General features: G+C 40.5%; 1 protein-coding gene across 1 annotated transcript in view; it reads left to right on the forward strand.

Annotated features, from left to right (window-relative positions):
• The window catches only part of DNER (delta/notch like EGF repeat containing), a 332382-nt gene that overhangs the window by 233957 nt on the left and 79542 nt on the right, over nt 1–18883 (forward strand). Inside the window, exon 8 of the mRNA XM_068543746.1 lies at nt 15956–16180. Coding sequence (XP_068399847.1) covers nt 15956–16180 — 225 coding nt within the window. The remainder of the gene's footprint in view (nt 1–15955; nt 16181–18883) is intronic.

Raw genomic sequence — 18883 nt, forward strand, 5'->3', positions numbered from 1 at the left:
TGCAATAGAAATACAAATACCCAAGAAATAAATGGAATTTTTATTTTTTCTTGCAGCAGATTTTTATCTCCTTATACATTCCCCAACTCTACACCATAACAATCGGAGGAGGCTAGAGTGAAATTTTTGTCTCACTTGGACCAAAGTACCACACGATACAGTCCAGGGTCTGATTCTGAACTATTCAGATCTAGGCTCTGACTCCTACAGCATATTAAAGTGGGACTGACAGAGAGGCCGAGGCCTGAGAGAAATTGAACAAATAAAGCTGGGAAAGTAAAAGGATGCTTGTTTATGACTTTATCATATTCTATTTTTGATTCAGTAAACTTTTCTTCGACTCTGTTTTTCCAATCTAATTCTCATTTCATGTGACCTAATATTATATTGAGAAAAGGCAGCTGAAGATAGATACTTAGGCTTCTCCTTCTTAATATAACCCTTTTCTGCAGGTATTTTCCCACTGTTCTTCTTCTATTTTTTTATTCTTATTTTTGTTGGGGTGCAGTTGTTTTACAATGTTGTGTTAGTTTCTGCTGTACAGCAAAGTAGAGTTCCCTGTGCTAGACAGCAGGTTCTTATTAATTATCTATTTTATACGTATTAGTGTATATATGTCAATCTCAATCTCCCAATTCTTCCCCCCGCCCCCCGCTTCCCCCCGTGGTGTCCATACGTTTGTTCTCTACATCTGTGTCTCTATTTCTGCCTTGCAAACCGGTTCATCTGTACCATTTTCCTAGATTCCACATATATGCGTTAATATACGATACTTGTTTTTCTCTTTCTGACTTACTGCACTCTGTATGACACTTTCTAGGTCCATCCAGGTCTCTACAAATGACCCAGTTTCATTCCTTTTTATGACTGAGTAATATTCCATTGTGTGTGTGTGTGTGTATATATATATATATATATATATATATATATACACACACACACACACACACACATACACACACACACACACACACCCACATCTTTATCCATTCATCTGTCAATGGACATTTAAGTTCAGCCACTATGGAGAACAGTATGGCGGTTCCTTAAAAAACTAAAAATAGAATTACCATACGACCCAGCAATCCCACTACTGGGCATATACCCAGAGAAAACCATAAGTCAAAGAGACACACGCACCCCAGCGTTCATCTCAGCACTAATTACAATAGCCAGGTCATGGACGCAACCTGAATGTTCTTTTAAATTGACCCAATTATATTTTATTGTAATTTCTATGAAGAATTTGCCATTTTTAGAGTCCCTTCCTCATTTTCACCTCCTGACTGTTCTACACTTAGCAATACTTCTGGTCACTATGATCCAGGGCCTTCCCATGGGACGATCTACTCACCACTGGTCATTGTCACGGCGTTCGACTATGACTCTCTTTTCTGTTACAGCCCAGGACTTTATATAACATTTTTACGTAATTTTTCTCATTTTTTCTTGATTATCAAAGGAATCTATGCTCAGATAAGCTCAAAGGAAAAAACCCCCTACAATTCTATCCTTAAAAGAGATCATTTTAAATTTTAGGTGAACATCTTTGAAATCTTTTTAACGCACATTTTAGAAAACTGAAATTGGATCTCACTGTGCATTCTCTTTTGTAATGAGTTTCTAAAAGTGAACACTGTGTTTCAAATAATCTTGTATTGTTAATTATTCTTCTAAAAGGTGGTGATTAATGGCTGTGTTTTATTCCATCATACGAATGTGGCATTAGGTACTTAAAAGAATTAATCATTCACATGCCATTTATTGATTACCTGTCTTGTGGCAGCCGATCACAAGGGATCCGGGAGTGAATAAGACAGGTAGGGCTTTAGCTCTTGGTGCTTATGGAATAGCGGGTATGAAGATACGACCAAGGCTCTGATGGAGCTGTGTTGGGGTGATTGGGTGGTTGAGAAGAGGGGTGCCTCACTGAGACTGGGGCCTGGGAGGAAAGTCAGGAAGTGTTCCAAGGATGCTGATGTTTCAACCAAGACCCGAAGGAGAAGCAGCAGCAAGATGAATCAGTGAGGGCTGCGGGCAGAGGAAAGATCCTCCCGGGAAGAGAGAATCAACAGCATGAGGCAGGGGAGAGGGAGGGTGGCATATCTGAGGAACAAAAAGAAGTTCTGCAGAGCTGTGACACAGAATGTGATGGAAGGACGATAAAGGCTGGAGACATCATAGGAGCCAGCTCCGGTGGGCCTTTCAACACCACTGATAAAGTGTTTGGGCGTCACCTGAGAGTAACTTCAGGCCTAGTCTTAGCCCGGGAAGGGCAAAACTTTAACATTTGGGAGGGATTACTGTGGCTGAAGTGAGAAGAAGGGACCAGAGGAGTTCGAGAATCCGAGAAACCTGTTAGGAACCTCTGGTAATTTAGGTGAACTGCATGGTGGAATGAATTAGAGTGTACCATGGAGACAGAGGGACATGGACAGATCGGCTGTAAGAGGAGGAGGAGCGGGGCCAGGCAGAGCAAGCCAGCTTTCAGAAGGTGCAGGCACCTTCCTTATGGGGGTGCTCTTGGGTAGCGAGCAGCTTTGAGAGGGGAGGCTAAGACATGAGCACAAGAAGCCCATGGAGAAGTCAGAGGGAATTGTGAAGTTGTCAAATGAACAATGAACCTGAGCATGGGGGAGAGAACTGGGCTGGAAAGATCAGTTCAGGGGGTTTCTACTTATAGGTCTTAATTTCAGCCACAGGCATGTGTGAGACCGCCCAGGAAAGAACATGGAGGGGAAGAGAAGAGGGGCCAGGACAGAATGAGGAACGTCAGCTTCTAAGAATCACTGAGGAAATAGAGTCTGCCAAAGGGACATTTATTCATTTTTGATTTTTTGCTTTTTGCTATTTTTTATCTGCCGCAGAGAACATTTCATACACGTGTTTTTTATGCATTTGTTCATCTAGTTCTGTGGGACAAGCTTCTAGAACTAGAACTAGAACTACTTGTTTAAAGGGCTTACAAAGTTGTATTTAACTTTTACAAACCCGGAAACCTTGTGTTCCAGGTGCAGAGATGAGACTCAGTTGAAGAAATACCAGTCAATTAGAAAACACCCGAACAATGCTTATCTTTTATTTGCAGTCTTTGAGAATTCTAAAAGAATCCAATTATATCTAACTCCTAAATACGCTTGTGAAAGCTTTTCTTGTTCTACCCCATTTCCTCAGACCACAGCTGTTCCTCTGTGTCTGTCTTTCATTCCCCTTACTCTTATCATACATTTATGTTTTTTAATTATTATTATATGTTTATTAGGAGGATTGGCTAGGTTAGGTGATAGCCTTTTGTTTTCCATACAAGATAATTTTTAGAGCATCTCTGTATCCATTAAAAATCTCGATTTTAAAGTAACAAACAATCCAATTCAAATAGGCTAGTGAAAAAAAAAGAGGGCATTGGCTCATGTAACAAATATGCAGGATGAACTCAAGCATGGCTTGATCCAGGGGCTCAATATCATCAAGCCTGAGTTTTTATCTCTCCAACAATCTTATCTCTCCTTTCCTGTGTTGGATCCACTGTCAGAATGGCTGGAGCAGAGTTTGTCTTCTCCCAATAAATCAAAAGCCGTGAGGCTGACTTGGATTGTTTTGAATTGAGACATTTGCCCACCCCTGAACCAATGTGGCCATGGTATGGAATACTTTGGCTAGCCAGGCTTTAGACACAAGGTCACCCTTGGAGCTGGCATTTGGGGTCCATTTCATCCGAAGTATAAGGACTGAGGAAAGAGGCGTGTTGGTTTAAGAAAAGAGGAAAACTGGTGCACAGTTGTCAAAATAAATGATAATGGAATTTGGGGGGGTTAAAAGTAGTAAATAAATACTGTAGCAGTAGAGTGCTATCATACCACATGCAAAGATTAAATCTGTCTTGGTTGGGAGAAAAAGATAGTTATGAAACTTCGTAATAGTGTATGCATTTCCCTCCTCAGGACCAAATAGAAAGAAACACTGTGGCTACCAGCAGGGAAAAAAACTGTGTAAAGGAAAGGTGGATCCTCCTTAAAAAATCCTGAAGGCAGGCCACAGCTCAGGCCGATTAAGTTAGTAGCTCCAGAGGTGGGAACCAGGCACTGAATTTTTAAAAACTCTCCAGGTGGTTTCAGTGCAGCCAGGGTTGAGAGCCACTTGCTTGAAGAGCAAAGTTACAGAGTTCCCTCAGGGATTAATTACTCAGAGCAGCCCAAGAAAGTTTCTGTAAAGCCTTCTTTGCCAACAGAAGCCTTGACATCCACAAGAAAGGGGATAATGGCCCTATGCCTGGTACGGCCTCGACATTGGCAAACCTAGCAACAGGGCCTAGCACCCCTTTGATCTTCTTTGTGTGGAAGTGGAAACCAGATGTTTCTACACATCAGCCCATTTAAAATTCATGAAAATGAGTGTTATTTTTAAAAAAAGCAGATGAAGAAACTGAGGCTAAAAATTCGTTAAGTCCTTGGAGAGGGACAGACTTGTGTTGAATTTCACTTCTGTCAATTACCAGATGGCTTTGGTCAAGTTACTTAACCCTTCTGGGTCTCAGTTTCATACTATGTAAAACATAATGCCTGTCTCATGGACTTGCTGGGTAGTATATGGTAGGTATTCAGGACCTGTGTCTCCCTTGCACGTCCCATTTCTTAGTTCCTATCTTTTTATTTTATTTTATTTTTCTCCAGACTTAGAATTTCCGTGAGTTGAGACATCAAGATCCTTCTTATGTGTGGAAGGCAATCCTCTGACTCTCTTACAGGGAAATTTTCCTGTTTTTCATGTCAGAGAGAATGGTTACATCATTTGCCCAAGATTCCCAGCCTCTTGGGTTCTTCCAGGTTCCAGTTCTGTCTGGACTCCTTGGAAGCTTCCTGGCTTCTCTTTCTGATTCATTCTTGTCTCCTGCAGTCTGTTCTCCACACAGTAGCCAAAGTGATCCTTCTCAAATGGAAAGCCCATGTTTTCACTCCCTGTCTCTCAAACCTTGGTGATCTGCCATCAAAAATGTGGTCCAGGGCCCACACGTCCCTGGTTGCCTCTCCAGCATCATTTCTTGCTACTCTTTGCTGGTGGCTTGGTATTCTTAAAACACACCAATTACTTGAGAATTGTCCTGCAAGGGGCGCCATTCACCTCTGGACACAACTTGCTCCTTGGGCATTTGCACCTGCTGGAGCCCTTCCTCCCGGCTTGAATATGGCTCATGCCCTCTGGTCATTTAGGTCTCCCTAACTACACTATTTAAGATGACCCCCATTATCCTCTGCCCCTTACCTGCTTCAGTAGCATGTAGCACTAGCTAATATATATATTTACTTATCTTTCTATTTGTTTTTCTCACCAGAATATAAGGTCTTGAGCAGTGCCTGGTACACGGTTGGTCTCAATTAGTACAGGTTAGATAAATGAATGCCCAAAGGAAATCGCAGAACCTTCTGACTAAACCTCTAAATTTCCATTGTTAATAGCCAATTATTTTTGCTCATATAATTCATCTACTTTAAATAATTTTCATCTCTTCCGCCCTCTCTCTATTTAGGCTGAACTGGGGAAAAGTTGATTTAACATTCCTCTGACTATTTCCTAGTTATTTTTCATTTTCCTGTCTTAGATCTAAATTTGTCTTTCTGTTCTCCTAAAGAGAAAGTCCTTCAAGTGGTTTTTACTCTCTCAAATGGCTTTTCTTAAAAATTAAAAGTCACATTTTATATGTAATCGCCTTGGGCCTTTTACGTCTGATGTTTTTGTAATTGCTTTTCCTAGATATTCCCCCCTTTCCTCTTTATCTTACATAACTGTCTGCTTTCTTAGAACCAGAACAAATGTGGTTCCAATTAAGTTTTCCATAAACATCAGCCAAAACCTCCTCTCTGATTCTAATATCATTCCTCATCCTTCTCTGCCCAGCCAAATCTTGGGCTTTTCTTTGAAGCCCAGCACAAAACCCAACTCTCCCATGAGGTTTTCCTGGCCTGCCCCACCCCGGTAATAAGCCATCTTTCTTTAGAATCACTGCCACTCTAGAGCCTGCGCTGCACACACTGATCTCATGTTGACAGCCTGCGCCGGTCCCTCCAACCTCACACCACACTGGAATCGTTCAGTAAAATGTTTGCAGAAAGAAAAAAAAAGGCCTCAAGTTGTTCCTTCATCATCCGAAATGTGCCCTTCTGGGCTCTTCAGTTAGAGAATAAGTTTTTTGAGAGTCAAAGCTCTTCTTTATCTTTGCTTCCCTTTGCAGCTCATCAAGCCCCTTAGATGAACTACATTGTCTACCTTCATCTTGATTCAGTGATTATTCATTTATACCTCTGTCATTAAAACAACAATTGACCAATCATGTTTTTCATATTTCCTCATTGTAACTCCCCAAACCTAAAACGTATTTATCAATCCCGTTTTACTCATTACCCTAGTGTGTAATAAATCTGTTAGAGTGTGTCCTCTGTCACTCATCCATTCATTTGTCCGTCTATTGCATAAATATTTACAGAGTGGCCGCTATGCTGGGTGCTGGGGCTCGAGGTTGAGAGGAACCAGCATGGCTCCTCCTCCAGGAAGTTCGTGGTCATGTGGGCTGGGAGACAGACGATAGGACATCCACAACTATGTCACTGCAAATTCAGGGAAGTGCTGTGAAGGTAGTGAGCAGGACACTGTGATACAGAATAAGAAAGGGATGCCTAGAATGGGGTGATCAGAGAAGTCCTGTCTGTCTTAACATTGAAGCCGAGAAGCAAGAGGAGCCAGTTGTAAAGCAGGTAGGAGCAGCAGTGTCCAGGCCATGTTGCAAGGCTCTGCGTGGGGAGTAGCTTGTCTTTTGGGGAACCGAATGGAGGCCAGTGGGCTGGCTCCTAGACAGAGAGGGGCCAGAGTGGTCAGCTGAGTCCTAGCCCGCAGGACTTGATGCTCATGGGAGGGAGGTCAAATTTTATTCTAAGAGCAATTGGAAGTCTTGATAATATTTACATTTTAAGTAAATTATGCTCATTGCTATTTGGAGAATTTGTCATAGGGGTAAGATAGAACAGGGAATCTCATCACAGGAAACTATTATGATAGGCTAGGAGAGAAATAATTGTAACTTTGGCAGTGCAGATGGAACAAAATGTTCAGGTTCATGGAAGGAATGCTTTATTCCATATATCCCTTATTAATATTGCAGAAACTTCTGACATCTCAATAGCTTTCTACATAGAGTGACTTTATTGTCTTGTAATTTAAAATCTTCTGGAAATGTTTTCTTTTGGTCTTAAATATCTGATTTCCATAACATGTATATTTCAAGGGTGTTGATTTTTTCTTTACATAATAAATGTTGAACAGGCATATTCATATAAATATTGGCTCAAATACAAAATTCGAAGCAACAGTCAACTAGCTAAATCATAGTTTTTTCATTAGCCCCTCATTGCTTAGATTTCTTTTGCAGTTCTGTTTTATTTTCCATTTTAATCCTTAAATCTTTCATCCTTTTCTAAACTTTCTTCTTGTTGCAATGGGTTGTTTTAAGTCTCTTTGAAGTTGCTTCCTTGTGTTTGAAATAGAGGTTTTCTCTGGAGCTACTGTGTTTTCCTTCCAACGTTTCCTGATGTCCATCATGTGAGGTTCGTATGGTTTGAAATAAACTATTCCAAACAAGAAATATCGCCATCTTCATCATTCTCTCTGCACCTTTTGGTTAACGTTATCAAATAGTTTTTCATTTTCTCTTCTTCAAGTAGGATTGTAAATCCAGATATACTAGTCCATTAGCATCCAGTAACTTACTAATCCTTTGGCTCAGAGACATTACTATTATTATTTGTATTACTTATATTACAGTATTCCACAAAGCTGTATTTCACGTGTTCTCCTATATAGAGTTCTTCATGTTTTGGAGTTTGAATGTACCCAGGAACAAAGCTGATCCCAAGAATGTTAAATTTTGTTTTCCACCCCTCTTGCCTTTGCTACCATAACTAATTTGGTTTGCATATTCTGCAAGAGGAATTTTCAGAAATATTTACCTTAAGAGATTATTGAAAGACGGACCAAAGTTCTTAAAGAGTTATGCTAATAAAAAGAGAAACTTTACCAAAGGCTGTCTAAAATAATTGCTTTTAGACTTGTAACATTATTCAGGAACAAGAAAATGCAGAAAAGCTCCTACTATTGGAGATGGAGTTTAACGCTGTTTATATGTAATGTGTGTCTGTGTGTATGTGTTGAGAGAGAGAGGATGGAGGGAGAGGCAGAGGAGAAAATAGAGTGAATGAGAATCTTGGTTCATTTTTAGAATGTTTCTTGGAAAGATGAAATATGTTCTGGCTGAATCTCAGCTATAGATGATCCAAGGCCATTTCTACCATGTGGTGTAAAACATCTTTCTACCAGCACTCTCAGAACTGCCCTGCACCCTGAAAATTCAGTGCAGAGCTGCATTTCATACCAGTCTTTACCGTAGCCTTGGGTCATCAACTTCCCTATTTTTATACAGAGAAATCAGATTCATATACCACTATATCTGAGTTTGGGATCACTTCCAAAGGTGCTTATATTTATATATCTAGATATTGAATATACAACGTTTCTTATCTGGGCTGCAGTTTAATTTTTGAAACTACATTCACTCAATATTCAAGCTTTCTGTGATCAGTATCATGTTTACAAGCTAGTTTTCAAAATTTCAAAAAATTACACATTAATGCCCCTGTAACGTGCACTGTAGCAAGAACCATAAACTAGCCAACATCTGGCCTTGAGCAACACATTCGAAGGTCATGCTTGCATTGGTTGGCATCATGGCTCTAAATTTGATATTTGGATGATTTTTTTTTATATTTGGATGATTTTAAAGATGACTTTTGATTTTATAAGGAATTGGTAAGTAAGGTGGTATGCGATATGTTTACTCCTTAGGATTCAAGTTTTATCCTTGTATTTTAAAAATATCTTCCATGTGATGTTGGAAATACTGAGAACTAGTCAGGTTCAGGACATTTCAAATGCATTGAGTTCAGAATTCATCACTGCTAAGTAATTTCCGTTTTCTAAAGCTGCCTTAAATTTAAGAATTCAGGACACCATTAGCTCTATTCTGGCCCTAATTTCTTATGCTAGCATAGCACCTTCAACTTTTCAAGTGCTTTTATGCAAACTCTTATGCAAGGAAGCCTAACGTGGGGCTTAAGAGCACAGATGTGGTTTCAGATAGATCTTACTTTGAAATTGCTTTTCCCACTTACTGAGTGTCCCTGGGGGACTAGTTCCCTAATATAAAGTCTCTAAGCCTTCTTCTGTAAAAGTGGATAATAGTAGACCCCAATTGATTCAGTGGTTGTGATAAATAAAAGATAGATACCAATTGCTTCACGTAGTGTCTGGTATATAATAAGAATTCAACATTTACTATTACTGTTAGCACCACAATTCCTCTCTTTCTCTCTGCTAGCACAACTATAACCACTTGATATATACAGCTATTCCGTAATCTCTATTCTTAACAAATGAGGAAGCTAAGACATACACGAGCTAGTTACTTGATTGTGCTGATATGGTTTATCAATCAGAATTTGATTTATTGAATTGCAAACAGTAGACACCCCAGTAATCATGATTTGATTACTATAGTTTTATACTAAATTTTGAAGTCAGCTAGTGTAAATTCTCCAAATTTGTCCTATTTTTTTTTTTCTATATTGTTTTGGGTGTTCTAGGTCCCTTGCATGTTGATATAAATTATAGAGTCACCTTGTTAATTTGTACAAAAAAAAGCCAGCTGAGATTTTGATCAGTATTGCAGTGAATCAATTTGCATCTTAATAATATTGAGCCTTCTAATTCATGAATATGGCATAGCTCTTCATTTATTGGGTGTTTTTAATTTCTCTAAGCAATGTTTTGTACTTTTCAGTGTAGAGGACTTACATAGCTATTGTTAAATTTATTCCTAAGTATTTTATGCTTTTTAATCATATGGTAAGTGCTGTTTAAATTTTTTAAAATTTATGGTCATTTATTACTAGAGAGTAGAAATATAATTTATTTTTTGTATATTGACTTTGTATCCTGGTATTTTGCTAAGTTTACTACAGCCCGGACATCAAGTATTACAGCAAAGAGTAACGGTCTGGAGCTTGGATTTGGGAGTCAGACTGCCTGGGTTCAAATCCTATTTTTGCCATTTACTAGCTGTGTAACCTTGGTCAAGTTGCTTGATCTGTCTCTGTGTCTGTTTCTCCATCTGAAAAGGAAATGATAGTACTTAGCTCATAGAACTGATGCCAGGACTAAATGAGTTAAGATAGTGGAAACTCTTGGAACAGTGCCTGGTATGTACAGGTGTTAGCCATTAATAAACACAGTTTCAACAGACTGTCCTTTTGAGCCTGTACAGAAAGGCTGTCACGGATGCTTCTGCTCATCCCCTCTTCCCTCAGCTGTTTGCTCTAGGACCCCACCTCCACGCATCAGCCTCACCGGATGGCCCAGTAACTGTGTGTGTGTTTAGAGAAAGGTATGTGAGCACCTCTGATTCCAGGACACTCGCTCTTAGATGTACTCAGGACTCCACCATGAAGGATTCATGCAAATGTGAAATTGATTGTGTTCCAGAGATTGGCTGACAGGCCAGCTTCCTTCCAGTTTCCCTAACCACAAACTCTGGACACAGGCAACTTGGAATTTCCCCAGAAGCACTGTTCAAAGGAAGGAGAATCCAACATTTATTGAGTTCCACATACAGTTTTATTTGATCCTACACATCAGGGATCATCCCCATATTTTAGGTAAGGAAATTAAAGCACAAAATGATTAAGTACCTTGCTCAAGGTCATACACTAGTAAGAAGATTCAAGAAGCTTTGGTTTCCTGGCTCTCAACTCTTTGGGTTATCAAAGTTTGTTCTTTTCTCTCTTAGGAAGGTCATTTAAGAGGTGGCTGAAGAAGATGTGAGTCACTTAGAAAACAATGTTATATGAGTAAGAGGGTAACAATTGCTTAGGTGGTAGAAGGAAATAGAGAATTTGCTGATCAAAGCAACAGTGTCTTGGTCAGCTCAAACTTCCATAACAAAATACTACTGACTGGGTGGCTTGAACAACAGACATTTATTTGTCACAGTTATGGAGGCTGGGAAGTCTGAGATAAGGATGCCAGCATGGTCAGGTTCTAGTGAGGGCTCTCTTCCTCGCTTGCAGATGGCTGCCTTCTTGCTGTGTCCTTAGTGGCAGAAAGAGGAAGCTCTGGTGTGTCTTCTTCTTGCAAGGTCACTAATTCCATCATGGGGGTTCCACCCTCATCTAATCCTAATTACCCCCCAAAGACCCCACCTCCTAATGCCATCACATTTTGGGGTAGGACTTCAACATATTAGTTTTGAGGGGACACAAACATTTAGTCCATAACAAATAGTATTTTGAAAATTGGCTGAGCATTTAATCTGTGAATCCCTTTTTTAATGTTCATTAATAATCTTGTGAGCTAGGAAAATTATCCCATAATCACCCTATATCACATGCATCTCCATAAAGTGTATTGAGATGCACCTTGAATTCATTTTTGCTTTGTCATCATCCTTTATAACAGAATGGCATTTTATATTACATTATATATTTTTAGACTGGATAATATGTCAAAGGTGTCTTCTCTCTTCAGTATATACTGAGGTATATTAGGATTCTCTGAAAATATAAATATTATTTGCATCTCATCTTGTTTTTCTATTTTCTTGAAATGGTAAGAAAAGGGAAATTTTAATAGTAATAAAATGCAGGATTCCTGATTCAACAGCAGTGAACCTTTTAGATATTCAACAAGGATTTATTGACTCCTTCTTTAGTTAAAGTTTCTTCTAGTACATAATCAATTCCTCTTTCAAGTCTTTTACATAAAGCAAAGCAAAACAAAAGTTTCCTTCTGGCCCACATTACTATTTAGATGTAATGCTGTGTCTCCTATTACATTGTATCATTTAGCTTTTGCTGCATAACAAACCACCTCAAAACTTTGTGGTTAAAACAACAATCATTTATTTAGCTCATGATTGTTGTGGGTTGGCAATTTGGGCTGTATTTCAGCTGGTCACAGGCCAGATAGCTTGGTGGCTGTCTGGTCTTGGGTGGGCTCACTGGGCTGGCTTGCTTTGATTCATGAGGTCTCTTGTCTTCTAGCGGGCTAGCTTGGGCCAGCTCACCTGGCTTCTAGGCAGAGTTCGGTGACATTTTTGACAACTCCCTTTTTGATGTTTTCTTTTCCATTGTTTTCAGTGACACCTTCCTCTCCTGGTTTTCCTCCTATCTTTCTTAAAACTTATCCATCCATCTGTCCATCCATTTGTCTATCCATCCACCTGTCCATCTGTCTGTCTGTTCGTCCCCTGGGAATCATAAGCCTCCCCTGGGAATCTCCTCCTGTATTTTCCATTGCAATTGGTAACAACACCACCAACATTGTTTCCTAATCTGGAAAACCTGGGAATCACACTGTAATTATTGCTGCTTCTTATTAAACAGTGACTATTTGCCAGTCACTGTACCAAATGTTTGCCATAGATTTTTACATTTAAGCTTCATAAAAGCCATGTGTTGTAGGCATTACTATCTCCACTCCATCAAACAGACGAGGGTGATTGAGTACTTGCCCACGGTCCCACAGTTTAGTGTGCAGAGATGGTTTTTGAACCCAGTTCCTTTTGGCTCCAAAGCCCATGCTTAACATTAAGTCACACTGAGAAACCACATAAACAGGACCCTCAGATATGTTTTATATACCAGAGAAATGACTTATCAACATTTTAAAATAGTAAGGGTTCAAACAAGAATCTGGATTTCAGATATTTCTTGAACATTTAGAAGATCTGGTAACTGGCCTCACATTCAAATGGCAGCAGTTGGCTGCAGGGAGGTGGTGGCCACCCCCTTTGGAAGGCCATGAATTTTCCAGTTTGCCACAGTCCCTGCCACTCCCTACTGCCTTACAGTTGGCCCGCTTCCTTCATCAACATGGTCTGCTGGACTCCTGCTGGCATTTGAGCTTTTGACTCCTGTTACATTGTGTCCCTAGGCCCTGCCCTCTCTTCAGTTCTTCCACCATCCAATTGGTCCCTGAACTAACAGTGTTATGTTACTTGTAAAATAGTTGTCCAATCTGCCTCACATTCTTTATCCCTATTGCTACAAATTGGTCCTCATGACCTCTCACTTCAGTTACTCTGGTAAACACCTGGTTTCCTCCTTCCAGTCTCAGACTCCACTAATACACTCTCCACGTTGCTTGCAATTAAGCATATCAAAAACACGCAAATAGTTGATGTCCAGTGACCTTAGAATGAAGTGCAATCTCCTTAGTGTGGCATGTAAGATGTTCATGATCTGGCCTCTGACCAGTGCCCTCATTTATGCTTGCTTTCCATCTCCTCTTGGCCTTATTGAAATATTGGCTCTCCCCAGAGTCATGATCCTTCACATCTCCTCACCTTTTTATCCACCATTCTTTCAACTTGGAGTATTCTATGTGGATCATATTAATATTTGTAACCGAGTATATCAACGTGAATGTAGAGTGATTAGTTTCCTAAAATTCATTCTTCCTTTATTTTGACTTGATTGGTAAGTCTCTTATTTCTTCTTTCACTAATATCCAAGCAGAATAGAAACACAAGTCCTGGTTATGTTTACACATCATAACATTTTCCTAATTGGGCGTTATTGACTTCTCTTCTGTGCAGTATAGTGGAGAATTAAGAGCTTGGGCCTTGTATCCTAGCTCTGCCACCCACTAGCTACGTAGACTTGAACAGGATACCTCACGTTTCTCTGTCATCATCATCTCATCTGTAAAATGGGGCTACTAATAGTTCTTGTATCATGCAGTTACCCCAGGGCTAAATGAAATATGCATGTGAAGGCTTAGAACCGTCTGGTGCATCTCAGCCCCTAGTGGATGTCAGCTGTTGCTTTTATTATTACCATTGTTCTTTCATTCATTCATTCATTCAGCATTGGACCGGGGAACTGTTCTAGGAATTTTGATATATGTCATTTTAGAACCCACAACAACTTTATGAAGAAAATAATTTCAGCCCTGTTTTTGGGGTGAGGTAGTAGAAGATGAGAGAGGTCAGGACTTGCCTTGGTTGTTCAGTTTGTCATAGGGTGAAATGTGTTTAAGTATGTTCTTTTCATTCAAAGTGAGATGGAATACATCTCATGAAGGATGGAGTTACATACCACTCTTGGCTGCAAAGGGACTCTTTGGAGAATTCAAGTGTTATTAAAACTGATTGTGTGGTACATTTTTAGTATGGTATTTAAAATGTCAAAGCTACAGAGAAGTTTATAAGATGTTGAATAACATTGGATTTTTTAAAAAATTTTCTATTTCTGTACAGAAAAATATCAAGTTGATTATGCCAATTTATGAGTGATGCTTTAGATAAAGTCTGGGAACTATTTTTTTTTTGTTTTATATATTCACTGTGTCCTGAACAACAAAAATTACCAATATTGCTGAGAGTTCTGTGTGAAGATGGTTAATATAAATTTAAATCTAGATAAGAAAAGCGAAGTAGAATATTGGAATAAGAACTGTATATGAGTAAAATTATTTAAATTTGTTTCTAAAACTTGAATAGTCTTCATTTAACTTTCAAACTGCCCTTAAGATATTTAAAGAATAGGTTTTACCAAAGTATTGTTAAAGACTTACTTGGACACACAGACCTATAGATTCACGTATATATGTCTGTATAATTAAAAAAAATTTTAAATTGAAGTATAGTTGATTTACAATGTTGTGTTAGTTTCTGTTGTACAGCAAAATGATTTAGTTATATATATATTTCAGATCCTTTTCTATCATAGTTCATTATAAGATATTTAATATGGTTCCCTGTGCTATACAGTAAGAGTATGTATGATTTTTTAAATTGAGGAATACTGAAACGCATACACAAAACAAAATAAAAATCAGCTGCACAAGAAGTACATTTAAAATTTTTAAAAATTAAACCCTTATTGAGGTACCATTTACATATCATAAATTTCATGCATTTTAAGAGTACAATTCCGTGCTTTTTAGTAAATATACAAAGTTGTGCAGCCATCACCACAATTCACAATCCAATATTAGGACATTACGTCAACCCTAGCAGACCCTTCATGCCCATTTTTGGTCAATTTCTCTTTCCACAGCAGCCCCAGGCATCTACTTATCTATTCTCTATATCTATAGATTTACTTTTTCTGGACATTCCTTATAAATGGAATTATACAATATATGGTCTTTTGTATTTGGCTTCTTTCACTTAGCATATGTTTTTTAGGTTCATCCATGTTGGAGCACATGTCAGAACTTAATTCCTTTTTGTTGCCAAATAGTATTGCATTGCATGACTACACCACAGTTCGTTTTTCATTACAATAACCACATTTTTGAAAAGCATGTATTCAAGAAACTGCTAACAGTGGGTGCTTCTAGAGAAGGGAGTGAGGGACAAAGGGAGAAAGATGGGAGAAAGATTTTGTCAGTGTTTACTATTTTGTATGGGTTTTAGTTTTTAAATTCAGGATTATATCTTTATCTATTAAAACAAAGTAAGGAATAAATTCCCCCAGCACTGTGTATTAAATAAGAGGTGAAATCCCTCCACTGACCCCAGTCCCACCTTCCTGAATCACCATTAATTTATTTTTGGCATCTTTCTAGTCTATACATACACACATGCACATGTACACATATAAATATATGTATGTCCCTGTCCATCTGTACATCTCAGCAATCATATGTTTTGTATTTCAACCAAAATGGAAGCACAGGGCTTCATAATTTAACCCCCGGTTACCAAAGCTAAGTAAACCCACCTTGTTGGGTTGTGCATTAATCAATTCACAATGGAGAAGAGTTAAGAACAGCAGCCCCAGTTTCTTGGTTATTAAGTGTAATGCGGTTTAATTTTTTTACCCCTCCCCGCTTCTGCATCTTCCCGCAGGCTACCTGGGCTCTGCCTGCGAGGAGAAGGTGGACCCATGCGCCTCGGGGCCCTGCCAGAACAACGGGACCTGCTACGCCGACGGGCTGCACTTCGGCTGCAGCTGCAGTGCGGGCTTCACGGGCCCAGCCTGCACACAGCTCGTGGACTTCTGTGCGCTCAGCCCCTGCGCCCATGGCACGTGCCGCAGCGTGGGCACCAGCTATAAATGCCTCTGTGACCCAGGTGGGTACGATGCTTGGACCGGAAGTCCTTTCTTTCCCCAGTCTCAAAGCCTTTTAACTTCTGCATCTGAGCACAGGTTGGGCCGCTGTATGGGTTCACCTGTCCGTCTAAGTGAACCCCACTCATGTATGACACCCTTTCTTTTTAGACTTCCCCTAGGCAGGCTTTGAAAAACACCCTTTACCCTTTTCACGAGCATTTCACAGTCATTGCAGAAAAAGAAGAAAATACAAGTGAGCAAAACGAAGAAAATTAAAAACAGGCTTAATCTTATAACAGCTTAATTATTTTGGACAATTGACTATAGGTCACTCCAGAGCTTTTACTGTATTACATGTCTTTTATTACTAGGTTCTGAGGTTAACGGAACGTTTTTCATTTTAATGTGCATGCAAAGCAGAATGCAGTCCATTCAGAATTTTATCATCTTTTAAAATTCTTACTCGGGGCACTGTCCGTGTTAGAGGACCTGTGACTTCCTGTGTAAATGTTCAAAAGTTCCGTCATTTACTTTCCAAATGTTCTTCTGTATTGGTATCGCTGATTGTTTATTGTGAAAGTTTTGACGCTCAGAAGTCAGAGCGGTTACTCGTTAAAGTCTGTGTCCTCACAGCCTCCTGGTGTGGTCTGAAAAAACGCACACGGGGCAGCTCCCCCTTTCCTCTGGTTTCTATGCTGCCCGCGTCTGCATCCTTGCAGAATCTGGCTCTTTAGAATGTTTCTCAGCACAATGATCCCCCTTGGCCCCCGTCTCTGGCGCATCAGTATGGCTGGCCAGTCCCCTGGTTTGCTTAACTCCTGGTTCTGCCCAGGCAGTGCCCTCCACCTGGGGTGCCAGCTCCCCTGTCACCCCATCTCACCTGCAAACTTCCCCTTCTGGGGCTGAATCAGCTTTCCTTCCTCTGAGTTCCCACAATCAGCCACAGTATCCCTTTCCTGGTCTTTAAAACATTATATTAATTACCCTTGTGTGTGTCTCTCTCCCCGTTGAGGGGTAGGAGGAAGTGTGTTTTATTAGTAACTTCTGTATAACAATAAGCTACCATTTAGTGAGGTTAATCTTTCTAGGTTCTGAGCTGAGTGCCTCACATCTCTGGTCCTTTTAGTGCCCTTCTGCCAGGGGGATATTGTTGAGCCGCATCTCCCCGAGGTATGAAATGCCTCATTCCTGCTTCAGCCATGTGCTGGTGGCCACACACCCACTCAGGGGCTGAGTCCAGATTCCAACCCAGGTGCCCTGGTTCCACTGTCCTGTGCCTGGTCTGGAACTCTCAAGGGGCACATCTCACACTCATGAGTCACCTAAAGGGGTGAGTGGGAAAAGCAACTAAGCATTTGAAGGGTATTGAAAAGCCTCTTTCATGTAGACGTTTTAATTCTCTGGTTTTCTAAACAATCATGGGATTGATATTTTGCCAAGTGCCCCTTTCCTTTCTGTTCTAAAATACAGAGGGGATGGGGCTGTTGAATCTGCCTGGTAATTGCATTAGCAGGATTCTCCAGAGAAATGGTAGAGAAAGAGAGAGGGAGAGAGAGGCGGAGAGGGAGGGAGAGAACTTGCTCGATTTTAAGGAATTGACTCAGGCAGTTGTGACGACTGGCAAGTTCAAAATGTAGTACAAGCTGGCAGCCTGGCAGCTCAGGCAAGGAGTCTACATTACAGTTTTGAGCCCGAATTTCTTCTTCCTCGGGAAACCTCAGTCTTTGGTCTTAAGACCTTCAACCGATTGGATGAGGCCCACCCACATTCTGGAGGGTAATGGATTTAATCAGAGCCTACTGATGTAAATGCTAATCTCATCTAAAAACTACCTTCACTACACCATCTAGACTGGTGTTTGACCAAATATTCGGGTCCTGTGGCTTAGCCAAGTTGACACGTGAAATTAACCATCCCAGTAACATTTGGGGGTTTTGCATAAACCTCGTGGGGAAGGAGTTTCTTCAACCCTACACGTGACACGAGGACACTTTTCTGCTTGTACACTCGTCCTCCCCTGGGAGATGGGAGCAGCTGCCCCCTTGGGGGCCAGTGTTCTTCCATGTGCCTTGCAGGCACGTGCCATGGCATCAGGGAGCTGAGGAGGAGCCCGGGCAGTGCGGTGCCCTTGCCTGTTGGGAAAGTGGGGCCCCAAGACCACTTTGTGTTTGCAGATGAAATAAGCTGCACTTGTCCCGGGAGAACAGTCTTCCTCATGTCATGACTCATGAGCACGCTGCTCCCAACGCCCCGCTCTGGATGTCATAACACACAGGGTAATAATAGTCCCCTTGGCCACCATCTGGAGCAGAACCTCAGAACATCCTCCGCACATGTCTCCTGGGAGTCCTGGTTCCCTCAGTGAGCCCAGGGGAAAGAATCACATGTCACAGGACCGGGAGGTGGCTTTGTTCCTCCTCCCCTTCTCCTCTGACTTCCGTTCTTAAACATATTAAACTTGCCCTTATATCTAGTTGGTGTATTTTTAAAACTTGAAATGGGATGTAGTTATTTAAAGATACATGTGGCTTTTTTGTAATATCAAGTGGAGTCTGTCAACATGTGTGCAGATGCTTACATGGTCCTGAGTAGGAAATATGCTGCCTACTGTCTCTCTGTCCGCCCAGGGAGCAGTAACTGAGGGTGGAAGGAAGGACCCATGAGATCCCCGCTCGTTGACTGTCACTGTAGGAAGTTACAGGGCATTTCTGGGCCTCGGTGTT

Source organism: Eschrichtius robustus, chromosome 5 (assembly GCF_028021215.1).
Source record: "Eschrichtius robustus isolate mEscRob2 chromosome 5, mEscRob2.pri, whole genome shotgun sequence".
Classification (NCBI taxonomy): domain Eukaryota; kingdom Metazoa; phylum Chordata; class Mammalia; order Artiodactyla; family Eschrichtiidae; genus Eschrichtius; species Eschrichtius robustus.